At 47.9% G+C, this 13,268-nt stretch overlaps 1 protein-coding gene across 1 annotated transcript in view; it reads left to right on the forward strand.

The window, feature by feature from the left end:
- Positions 1-13,268, forward strand: part of DMC1 (DNA meiotic recombinase 1) — a gene marked incomplete at its 3' end in the record, with an annotated part of 785,302 nt that overhangs the window by 570,449 nt on the left and 201,585 nt on the right. Inside the window, exon 11 of the mRNA XM_082264958.1 lies at positions 2,384-2,498. Within this exon, the coding sequence (XP_082121084.1) occupies positions 2,384-2,498 (115 nt within the window). The remainder of the gene's footprint in view (positions 1-2,383; positions 2,499-13,268) is intronic.

The following is a 13,268-nucleotide window of genomic DNA, read 5'->3' on the forward strand; positions in this document are numbered from 1 at the left end:
TCAAATCGGATTGAACCCAGGGAACAAAGAACACGGAGGAAAAATTGGAGTGCTTCAAGAGCATACTTAACAAAGGGATTGGCCAGTGCATTCCAAAGGGAAAAAAATTTAAAAGAGCAAAACTAAACCCTGGGTGGCTAAACTCCAACATAAAAATGCATATTAATGCTAAAGAAAAGGCCTTAAAAAAATACAAGACTGAGGGGTCATTGGCAGCATTCAAGCATTACAAAGAGTGTAATAAGAAATGCAAAGACGAAATCATGGCGGCTAAAATAGAACACGCGAGAGATATAGCGGAAGAGAGTAAAAAGAACCCCAAAAAACTCCTTAAGTATATAAACCCCATAAGAGACAACAAAGGAGATTTGGCCACAGAGGACAGGGAAAAGGCGGTAGTGTTAAATAATTTCTTCTCTTCAGTCTTCACAAAAGAATTGGGGGGGTACACTAACCCAAGGCCAAACTAAATAACACACCTCAGGAAGTACCGCCATGGCTAACAGAAGATAGACTTAGAACTAAACTAGAGAAACTTAACATAAATAAATCACCGGGACCGGATGGCTTGCACCAGAGGGTTCTTAAAGAGCTCAGCAAGATGATTGCCAGACCATTATTCTTGATCTTTAAGGATAGTTTACAGATGGGTATGGTGTCAGCTGATTGGAAAAAAGCCAATGTGGTACCAATATTTAAAAAAGAGCAGAGATATATCCCGAGTAACTATAGGCCGGTCAGCCTAACATCAGTAGTCTGCAAGATTTTGGAGGGGATGTTAAGGGACCACATACAAGACTTTAGTAATGAAAATGGTATTATTAGTAGTAATCAGCATGGATTCATGAAAAATCGTTCTTGCCAAACCAATCTATTAACCTTCTATGATGAAGTGAGCTGCCACCTAGATAAAGGTAAGCCTGTGGATGTGGTGTATCTGGACTTTGCAAAGGCCTTTGACACCGTTCCCCACAAACGCTTACTGTTCAAACTAAGGAAGGTAGGTATGGACCATAAGGTGAGTACCTGGATAGAGAACTGGCTCCAGGGGAGAGTGCAAAGGGTGGTGATTAATGGGGAGTACTCGGATTGGGCGGGTGGGGAAAGCGGGGTCCCCCAGGGTTCTGTCCTGGGGCCAATCCTATTTAATTTATCCATAAATGATCTAGAGGAGGGGATATTTAGTACAATCTCAGTATTTGCGGATGATACTAAACTAAGCATGCCAATATTTTCTATGCAGGATGTGGAAACCTTACAAGCGGACTTGAACAAAATAATGGGGTGGGCAACTACATTGCAGATGAGGTTTAATGTTGAAAAATGTAAAGCAAGCTACTCACTAGGGAGGGAACCCCTGGGTGAGTCTTGGATGGAGAAGGACCTGGGGGGTACTGGTAGACAACAGGCTTGGCAGTAGCATGCAATGCCAAGCCACTGCAAGCAAAGCCAACAGAATACTGGGATGCATAAAAGAGGGGATTTATTCCAGAAATAAAGAGATTATTCTCCCTCTCTACAAGACTCTGGTCCGGCCACATCTGGAGTATGCTGTCCAGTTCTGAGCACCAGTCCTCAGGAAGGATGTGCTGGAACTGGAGAGAGTCCAGAGAAGTGCAACAAAAATAATTAGGGGAATGGGGAAAGACTACAAGCACTGAACTTATTCAATCTGGAGAAGAGACGATTTAGGGGGGATATGATATCAATGTACTAACTAAACCAAAACTAGAGGAAAGGCGGTTTAACCTTAAAATACGTAGGGGGTTCTTCACTGTAAGAGCAGTAAGGATGTGGAATTCTCTTCCACAAGCAGTCGTATCAGCAGGGAGCATCGATAGTTTCAAAAAACTATTAGATGGGCACCTTAAAGAGCACAACATACAGGGGTATACAATGTACGGTTAACAGCAAACACACACGCACATTATAGGTTGAACTGGATGGACGGATGTCTTTTTTCGACCTCACTAACTATGTAACTATGTAATAAAATATTTACAAAAATGTGAGGGATGTACTTACTTTTGTGAGATACTGTACATGGTAGCTAAAGAGTTTTGTCTTACTAATACTGTACAGGAGGTGTGTTGCTGGCCAGATCACCAGGTGAAAACGGGAAAAAAAGCCAAAGAAAGGAAAACTGTTGCAGCCACATTATATAATGATTGGTAACCTGCAACATGATACATTTTTAGTTTTGGGTGTAATACCGCTTTAACCTGTAAGTTATAATGTCACAAAAAAATTTAAAATGCATTTTACCTTTCTATTGTGGTATATTAACTTGGCTAACCTTTTTGACTGACGTTTGGAATTGCAATTAGAACATACAAATAATCACAGAGAATTAAGCCCAATACTTTTCTTCTTATATATTTAGATTATTGATTCTATTATGGCTCTTTTTCGTGTGGATTTCAGCGGCAGGGGCGAGTTGGCTGAGAGACAGCAAAAGCTAGCTCAGATGCTTTCTAGGATTCAGAAAATCTCAGAAGGTAAGGATATCTGTTTATCTCACATAGTCCTTTCCAAAGATATAAACATACACTGATCAAAATTATAAACGCAACACTTTTGTTTTTGTCCCCATTTTTCATGAGCTGGACTTTTTCTATGTACACAAAAGGCATATTTGTCTCAAATATTCACAAATCTGGCTAAATCTTTCCCGAGATAATCCATCCACCTCACAGGTGTGCCATATCAAGATGCTGATTAGACAGCATGCTTATTGCACAGGTGTGCCTTAGGCTGGCCACAATAAAAGCCACTCTAAAATGTGCAGTTTTATCACGCAGCACAATGCAACAGATGTCGTATGTTTTGAGGGAACGTGCTGTGACGAGACCAATCTTGCCCCATTGCATTGGAGGAGCCTGGTTGCCCGCCTGCTGCCTTTGGACTATGGATCAGGCTTTAAAAGACTTTGTTCCCCTATGTTTTAGCTGCTACGCTCCAAATTCCTTTAAAGAGGTTGTCACTATGTCTGCAAATTCAATGGGTATTAGCTGCAGATTGAGGGGGGGATTGCTTCCAGCAGCCCCCTCCTAAAGAATGTCTACTGATTAACTCAGTGCTTTTGTCTAAAATAGGACAGTATGTTAATAGAGTCTGAGACTATTGATAAGCATGTTAATGAGCTCACCTGGCTATAATTACACAGTCATTGTTCATGTGGTATTCTCAAAGTATATATAAGTGTGTGTTTCTTGCAATAAAAGAGAAGAGAGTTACTCTTGATCAAACCTCACTACAGAGCCTTGTCTCGTACTTGGGGGGGAATTATTGATGTGCTTCATGTATGGCGGATTGGAGTGGTCGGTAGCTGTCTGGGTGTTTGGGAGTGGATTATCCTAGACGACTGTAACCCCTTTTATACTTTGGGGTGTCGTAACAATTGGTGGCAGCGGTGGGATCGATCCTACAGCCAGAAGGACAGCTACAGGGGACACCATTGCTCTGGATTTTACAATTGAGGGCAACGCATGTCCCTGTACAGCGACCCTGACAGCACCAGCATGGAACCAGCAGTGGAGTACAGATATTCTCTGAAAGAATATGACCGTATGATGTGGTTACGGATGAGCTTCTTCGGACCCAATCCACTGGAGAGATCCAAGCGGTTCGCGAAGAACTTAGTGTTCGGGACTCTGCTAGACAGGGCAGAGAGAGAGGGCCAGCTGGCACGTTGGGAGGAACTCCAGCGGCAGGTACAGTTAAGGGAAGAGGAGAACCCAGTCTCCATTCCCCAGCGGCAGCCTGATTTATTGGGAATTGGGAGCCCAGTCTCCATTCTCCAGCGGCAGGCTGAGTTACAGGGGGCAGAGACAGTCAGTCCTGTCGCCCAGCAGCAGATTGATTTTTTGGGAATTGGGAGCTCAGTCTCCATCCCACAGCAGCAGAGTGTCCTGCAGGAAACAGAGAGCCCAGTCTCCTTTCCTCAGCAACAGGACACTGTATTGGGAGCAGAGACAGTCGGTCTCCCTCCCCAGGGGCTGGAAGTATATTTGGGAGAGGAGCTTGTTACCCCCTCTCCCCATTGGCAGAGTGATATCCAGGGAATTGGGAGCGCAGTCTCCATCCCTCAGCGGCCGATTGACTTACAGGGGGCAGACACGGTTGGTCCTGTCCTCCAGCGGCAGATTGAGCTATTGGGAATTGGGAGCCCAGTCTCCATCCCACAGCAGCAGCTTAACATACCAGGGGGAGACAGTAAGCCCCCCAACAGTGCAGATGGGACCGTGGTCTCTGCACTCACAGCACAGGGGGTAGGGACAGTCGGTCCTGACCCCCAGCAACAGGGCTGTTTAGCCAAAGGGAAGACAGTCGGTCTTCTGCCACAGCAGCATGGTGGTGTATCTAAAGGGGAGACAGTCGGTCTCCCCCTCCAACAACCCGTCTCCAACCAGGCTACTTCTGTGGTAGCGCTGGCACCAGGGCAGAGTACCGCTGGTCTCTGCCCACTCAGCAACCCACCAAGGCAGTCTGCCAGTCTCCCACACAGCCAAGGTGAGGCACCTGGACATGTACAAATTTCTCCTCTACCCAGGTGTAGTGACCATTTATTGTGGGTGGGCTGTACTGTGTTTTCTGCTTTGTGGGTGGGCTGCTGGACTAACGAGGGCACTGACCGGCAGGAGGTCAGGTACCCTGTTAGTCTTTTTGGAAAGGGGGAGAGATGTGACGAGACCAATCTTGCCCCATTGCATTGGAGGAGCCTGGTTGCCCGCCTGCTGCCTTTGGACTATGGACCAGGCTTTAAAAGACTTTGTTCCCCTATGTTTTAGCTGCTACGCTCCAAATTCCTTTAAAGAGGTTGTCACTATGTCTGCAAATTCAATGGGTATTAGCTGCAGATTGAGGGGGGGATTGCTTCCAGCAGCCCCCTCCTAAAGAATGTCTACTGATTAACTCAGTGCTTTTGTCTAAAATAGGACAGTATGTTAATAGAGTCTGAGACTATTGATAAGCATGTTAATGAGCTCACCTGGCTATAATTACACAGTCATTGTTCATGTGGTATTCTCAAAGTATATATAAGTGCGTGTTTCTTGCAATAAAAGAGAAGAGAGTTACTCTTGATCAAACCTCACTACAGAGCTTTGTCTCGTACTTGGGGGGGGGGAATTATTGATGTGCTTCATGTATGGCGGATTGGAGTGGTCGATAGCTGTCCGGGTGTTTGGGAGTGGATTATCCTAGACGACTGTAACCCCTTTTATACTTTGGGGTGTCGTAACACGTGCAATTGGCATACTGACTGCAGGAATGTCCATCAGAGCCGTTGCCCATGAATTGAATGTTCATTTCTCTACCATAAGCTGCCTCCAAAGGCGTTTCAGAGAATTTAGCAGTACATCCAACCTGCCTCACAACCGCAGACCACGTGTTACCACACCAGCCCAGGACCTTTACATCCAGAATCTTTACCTCCAAGATTGTCTGAGACCAGCCATCCAGACAGCTGCTGCAACAATCGGTTTGCATAACCAAAGAATTTCTGCATAAACTGTCAGAAACCATCTCAGGGAAGCACATTTGTATTCTCGTCGTCCTCATTAGGGGCTCGACCTGACTTCAGTTTGGTTGTCGTCATAACCGACTTGAGTGAGCAAATGCTCACATTTGATGGCGACTGGCACTTTGGAAAGGTGTTCTCTTCATAGATAAATCCCGGTTTTCACTGTACAGGGCAGATGGCGTGTGGGTGAGCAGTTTGCTGATGTCAATTTTGTGGATTGAGTGGCCCATGGTGGCGGCAGGATTATGGTATGGACAGCCGTATGTTATGGACAACGAACACAGGTGCATTTTATTGATGGAATTTTGAATGCACAGAGATACCATGATGAGATCCTGAGGCCCATTGTTGTGCCATTCATCCACATTCGTCCTAGGAAGAGACCAGTGTCCAGTTCAGGGGTGGAGGGAACAGCGCCTACTAATGTGGCCAGCATCTGCACCATATAATCATGTGGCCCTCTGATTCTAGAACTTTTCCTATCTTCAGTTCTGTCTGGTGTGGCCGGCACTTCTGCCCTCTCACCTCATGTTGCAGCATGATAATGCACGGCCCCATGTTGCAAGGATGTGTACAGAATTTTTGGAAGCTGAAAACATCCCAGTTCTTGCATGGCCAGCATACTCACCGGACATGTCACCCATTGAGCATGTTTGGGATGCTCTGAATCGGCGTATACGACAGCGTATTCCAGGTCCTGCCAATAGCCAGCAACTTTGCACAGCCCTTGAAGAGGAGTGGACCAACATTTCACAGGCCACAATCAACATTCTGATCAACTCTATGCGAAGGAGATGTTGTTGTACTGCCTGAGGCAAATGGTGGTCACCCCAATACAATAAAACATTTAAGAGGGACCCCTATTGTGGCCAGCCTAAGGCACACCTGTGCAATAATCATGCTGTCTAATCATCATCTTGATATACCACCTGTGAGCTGTGAGGTGGATGGACTATTTCGGCAAAGGAGAAGTGCTCACTAACACAGATTTAGTCAGATTTGTGAACAATATTTTAGAGAAATAGGCCTTTTGTGTACATAGAAAAAGTCTTAGATCTGTCAGTCAGCAGCTCTTTGCTCTGCTCCCTCCTCACTCATTGGAGTGGTGAGCTGTTGAGGGGCGGGGAGCGGCTGGCTCAGGCTCTCAGTGGCTCGCTGAGAGGCTGAGCCGTGTGTGGCGGATCCCGATTCCGTGGTCGTGATGGCGCGGTGCCCGAACTGACATCTGTGATGTCAGCAGAGAGCTGACGGGTCACAGGAGTACAAAACTAACTGCACTCCCATGATCCTTAGGAGATGTACAGCCAAACAAGCTTTGGCTGTGCATCTCCTTTAATCTTTGTGTTATAATGCTGCCTAAAAGAGGATTGGATACTGCGAACAGTGTAGCTAGTGTCCTAGGAAGAGACCAGTGTCCAGTTCAGGGGTGGAGGGAACAGCGCCTACTAATGTGGCCAGCATCTGCACCATATAATCATGTGGCCCTCTGATTCTAGAACTTTTCCTATCTTCAGTTCTGTCTGGTGTGGCCGGCAATTCTGCCCTCTCAGTTAAATTCTTTACTACAGTTATACAAGACTTTATGGTCCAAATTACCCAGTTTTCTGATCACAGAGGCCGCAAGCATAATCACTTGCATTCCCCTGCAAAGTTCAGTATCAAATCTGCTAGCAGCCTTACTGGCCTTTGAACCATCAGCTTCTCCTGCCCTTACTTATCAAGTTTGCCTCCAAGGACTCAGTCTTCTGCTATTACTTCCAGGTTAAAAGAGATTGCTTTGGCTCCTACTGATTCAGTGAACACCGCTCTGAGTACCAGCCTGTTGCTTTTACCAGTGCTATTCCCAGTCATGAGTACATTAGAGCCTCTGAGACTGCAAATAACTTTCTCAGTGAATCTGTTGTTTTGAGTGGAAAACAAATGCTTATTAGTATTGTATCCCTTCGAAGAAGTCTTTGTTAAAAAGTGGTCTCCTGTCACTAAGTATTCAGCAGTGTCCCACATTAGCAAAATGACCACCATTCCGGTGGAGGATGCACCTGTCTTTAACCACCTCCCACCCGGGCCATTGTAAATATACGGCCGGGTGGGAGTCTCCTCCTTCTGATCGGACATTCCGGAACGTCCTTCAGAAGGAGAGAGATCGTGCCGCCGCGGGCACGCGCAGCGGCGCGATCTCTATGTGCCTGTATCCCTAGGACACAGAGCAACAAGCCTCGGCAGGAGGGCCCTGTGATTGGCCCTCCTGATCACATGACGGCTGTGTCCAATCACAGCCGTCATGTAATGTCAATACAGCCGTTGTAACGGCTTCGATCTCTTCTCCTCCTGACAGATCCTGTCAGTGAGGAGAAGAGCAGAGGATCGATACTGCAGCCGGGGTGATCAGTGAGTATTTCTAATTACTCACTGATCACAGGGGGGGTCTGTGCTGGTAATCAAATGATTGATTACCAGTGCAGCCCTGGGGGGAGGGGGTGCCACTAGAGCCACCAGGGATGCCCACCCATGACCACCAGGGATGCCCACCATGGCCACCAGGGATGGCAAACAGGGCTCAGAGAGCCTGCCAGTGGTGCCCCCCTATTAGTGCTGCCCACCAATGCCATCTATCAGTGCTGCCCACCAGTGCCCGTTATTGCCATCTATCAGTGCCGCCCACCAGTGCCCATTATTGCCCACCAGTGCTGCCTATCAGTGCCCCCCATCAGTGCCGATCAGTACCGCCCATCAGTGCCACCTATCAGTGCCCATCAGTGCTGCTTATCAGTGCCCATCAGCGCTGCCTATCAGTGCCCACCAATGCTGCATATCAGTGCTATCTATCAGTGCCACATATCAGTGCCCATCAGTGCTGCATATCAGTGCCCATCAGTGTCTCCTCATCAGTGCCTGTCAGTGCGGCGTCATCAGTGCTCATCAGTGCAGGAAAAAACATATCTATTTACAAAATTTTATAACCTAAACAAAAAACTTTTTTTTTTTTTTTTTCAAACTTTTCGGTATTTTTTTATTTGTGCACCAAAAAAGAAAAAACCTGGCGGTGATCAAATACCACCAAAAGAAAGCTCTATTTGTGGGGAAAAAATGACACAAATTTGGTTTAGGTACAGTGTTGCATGACCGCGCAATTGTCATTCAAAATGCAACAGCGCTAAAAGCTGAAAATTGGTCTGGGAAGGAAGGGGGTTTAAGTGCCCAGTATTGAGGTGGTTAAAGAGTTTCTTCAGCCAGGTTTCCAAAAATTAAAAGTCAGCAGCTACAAAAACTGTAGCTGCTAACTTTTAATGAACTGGCGCTCATCTGTCCAGGGATCCAGCGACGTCCTCATCCGGGCTTTACCAGTCTTTGGGCCTTTGGCGACAACATGGTAACTGTGGTAAGCCAGCTGTGTCTCCTTGTGGTTTCATAGCTGGGTCCCACTGTGAATGTGCGAGTCGCACTGTGTCCTGTCAGTGGTCCTCTTGAGACCGGTGACATGTCCTAGAAGGTTGCAGGTTGGGGGGGGGGGGGGGAGCTAAACTTCCGCTTGGATTAGCTAGGGCAGCATTGAAAATTACCACTCACCTTCTTGCATTTATCGAGTGGATATAAGGTGAGGGCGAGTGTGGAGCCGCATTGGAGTGGGGGGGGGGGGGCGAGCACTGATTCTCCTTCAAGCGATCAGCCAGGAAACTCTTGGGAAGGGAGAGGAGAGCAGGCCGGATCACACTGAGAGGGATCTCCCCCTGTGACACAGCTTGGATCTGAAAGGCCAGCCACTGTCAAACAAAGTCCCGCCTCCTACTTTGACAGCGGCCGGAGTTTACAATCTTAACTGTCACAGCGGGAGATCCCCGCTCTGTGTGATCCGGCCTAGTCTCCTCCCGATTCCTCCCTGTGATCTCCATGCAGTGATTGGCTGCATTGATGGGAACTGATAGGCTGCTCCGATGAGCACTGATAGGCTGCATTGATGGGCAATGATGAGCCTGCACTGATGGGCAATGATGAGCCTGCACTGATGAGGCTGCATTGATAGGCACTCATGGGCACTGATGAGGCTGCACTCTTGGACACTGATGAGGCTGCACTCTGGGGCACTGATGAGGCTGAACTCTTGGGCACTGATGAGGCTGCACTCTTGGACACTGATGAGGCTGCACTCTGGGGCACTGATGAGGCTGAACTCTTGGGCACTGATGAGGCTGCATTGATGGGCACTGATGGGCTGCACTCATGGGCACTGATGTGGCTGCATTGATATTCACTGATGGGCACTGATAGGCTGCACTCATGGGCACTGATAGGCTGCATTGATGGGCACTGCTGAGGCTGCATTGATGGGCACTGCTAAGGCTGCATTGATGGGCACTGATAGGCTGCATTAATGGGCACCGATGAGGCTGCACTGATGGGCACTAATGAGGCTGCATTGACGAGCACTGATAAACTGCATTGATGGGCACTGATGAGGATGCACTTATGGGCATTGATAGGCTGCATTGCCTTCAATATCCCCCCCCCCCCCCCAAGAAAAAAATTCCAAATTCGGAGGGGGGGAGGAGGGGAAAGAGTTGAACTTGCCCTTGTAATGCTTTCTCAGCTGTGACTTTACTTTGCCAAACTCTGGCTATTTAGTCAAAGTCAAATAAATAGGATCTTCTCACTATTGCGACTGATCTCTTAGACTTATAAAATTTGGAGCAAATGACTGTTGCTTAAAGTGGTTGTAAACCTGAAAAATCAAAAATAAACTTACATGTATAGCTCACACTGTAAAGCATAAGAAAGCATCGGTCCCTAGTCTCACCCACCAAGAAGCAACCAGTAATTTAATATCTTCCCCTCTTTCCTACATAAATAAAAGATGACACATAAAAAAAAAATGTGTCACCACACCCCCTCACCTGTGACTGACAGAATACTAAGTAATCTTTTGTACAAGCAGTGTCACATCCACCTAGATCATTCCCCCTACCTCCAACGGCTCTCCTATGATTGGATGGTCCTCGCTGGAGTATAGTTGGTCAACATGAAGTCAGGTGTTGCCCTCCTAGATGTCCTGTTGGTTGGGTTGCTGGGTAGCTTTGACATGCGCACAATTCTTAGGCCATGTGCGCACTCTGGGAGTGACGTACGTGTACAATTTCTGGGCAGTGCGCGCTGCTAAGCCGTTCTACTGTACTTGTGATTAAGGGGAGTGTACAGGTGGGAGGGGAGTTAGTGATGTCACATCCTGAGCTCTGGTCTGTGGACATGTCCATGGACTTTACCATGCCTATGGGACAGTCCCAGGGGATATACTCCCCCTCCCTGCTATAGGCACTTTTTATTTATTTTTTTTCAGATTTTTTTTTCTGCCTAGTCAGGAATAAGGACCTAGTTCCTTGCTGGTATCTCTGGTCTTAGCATTTTTCTTTTTTTAAACTGAATTTTGTTTTCCTCTTATTAATTTCTGTTCCTGTAAGAAATACAATTAACTGCTGGACTGGGCGACGGACTGGATATTCTAGATCCTTACGGTCTCCCCAGTCCGGCCAGCGTGCACGCGCAGGCGCGTGCAGGCCTCAGCTCCACGCTAGGTCATTTGCGACACAGCCCCACTGGACAGGGGCTGGCCTGCGAGTTAAACATCTTGCTAGGGCGCATACGACCTGGTCCATCCTGAGTTGCAGCGTGTCTCCTGGCCCGAAGTACCCCCATTCTGGTGCAGTGGTCTGCCTTGAGCGGTGCCCAACCGGTTCCATGGTATGGTAAGTAGTGTCCCCCCTTCCCTGATGTCCTTTTGGGGTGGACGTGGGCCCCTCCCTGGGATGGTCGCATCCCTGAGTTCCCCTCTTACTCACACAGCGCCCCCCTCATATGTCTGGGTCCTCTGTGGACCACCCCCCATCTGCCCACACCTCCCCCCCCCCCCTTAGAGGGAGTTGTCCTGGTCGGGGGCTCCTGCCATGGCCTCCCTTTACTGCCAAAATGTCCCCTGGGGTCCCGGGAGACACATGGAGCTGCCATTTTTTGTGGATGGCTGGCTGTAATATCGGTGGCCATGTTTGTAGTCCGGCGCCCATTTTCTTGTGGTTTCCTATTAAATAGAGCGGCGGCCATGTTTTTAAAATCTTATGGGTGGTAATTGTTGTGGTGGACCTCTAGTGCTGACTCCTGGACTTCCTCTTTCTCTCTGATCGCCACATGGTGTGCCGCTCTCCTCTGTGCCTGACCGGGGGTGGTGAGTTCCTGTGGGTGCCTTCCCTCTCTCTGCTATAGCAGTGGCTGGTTGTGCTGGGACCTTTGGCGCCGCTGGCGAGGGGTCATTTCGCAGTGCTTTCTCATTTATGCCTGTATGGTTCCTGTGACGGAATCCGGACACCAACGACTGGGTATCTCCGCCAGTAACCTGCTTCCTAAGCTCTGGAACACGGGATCCGTGATTCTGGCTATAGTTACCCCAAGAACTAGACAGTACAAGTTTTGGAGTGAAACCAGAATGGACTGTTTATTAAAACCAACTCACAGACTTTTATACATTGGAGAAGTATGTCATTGGCCAGTCAAATATTTACACAAAATATCACACAATAGCTACGATAACGAGGTAGGGCTGACCATGATATCATTAACATACCAATTAACTGAGCACTTAAATCAGCCTAGGCGGAATGCACAGAATGCTAGCAGGCAAACAATAGATGACACAAACACCTGAACATTCAGGAATCTCATTCAAGGCCAGACACACCGGCATCGAGATCCCAAAGAACAATAGACAGCATTAAAGTGTAACACACCCCCCCCCCCCCAGCAAGAGTCTGATTAGTGCAGAGCTGGCCTGACTAGGGTTTTTGGTCACCCTGTGCCCCTTATAGACACAGGGTGATTTACACATAAGAGGGACTGGGGATGCTGGACAAGGGGTCTCCCAACCTCCCTAAAGCAATTGGGGTTCCACAAGCCCCCCAACCAAAGTGTCTCACGTCACAGTTCCCCTGGTTAACCATGGAGTCCCTGCAGCACATTTCACCACCTGATCCCCTCTCCTAGGTGGCGGGCCTTTCTGAGTCCCAGTCCACCCTATCTGCTATGGTCGGTGGCCCTGGAGTCCTTAGTGTCTAAGGTTGATATGGTCCTGCATAAGCAGGCCAGCAAAAAGTGTCCACCGCCTTTACCTGCCTCCTCTGTCTCTTCAGATCCTGGGTCTGATCTGGCCACCATGAGCACGAGTTGTCCTACTGGGTCTGCGTCCAGGCACCCTGAGTGCTCTGATAGTGAGGATGATTCCTCTTTTACTACAGCCGCACATGAAAAAGCACTGGTGGATTGTATCGGTGCGGGAAACTTTCAAAATGAAGGAAGCAGCTGTGGCTTAGTCGGAGGCGCCGGTCACCTTCGGTACCCGAAAATCCTCAAAAGCGGCAAAGGTTTTTCCTTTTCCTGACTATTTTGACAAAATTGTCGCGAGTCAGTGAGGTTTTCCTTAACGCAATGTGGCGGTGCCTAAGCGTTTCACTAGAAGGTATACCTTTGAAGAGTCCCTGTTAAAAAAGTGGACAGTCCCACCTGTGGTGGATTCTCAGGTTTTCCAGACTGAATAAATACGGTGGAGGAGTCTCCGGCTTTTAAAGACCCTTTTGATAGGAGACCTTGGTCCGACACATGTTCACTTTTATCGGGAAGAACCATCCCCGTCGGTCTGGACGATGTCATCTCCTTATGCAACCAGATCGATATTCATTTTCTGGAGAGGTCCATAGAAAAAAGACGCCAA

Source organism: Pelophylax lessonae (genome assembly GCF_965119305.1).
Source record: "Pelophylax lessonae genome assembly, chromosome: 8".
In the NCBI taxonomy this organism is placed as follows: Eukaryota; Metazoa; Chordata; class Amphibia; order Anura; family Ranidae; genus Pelophylax; species Pelophylax lessonae.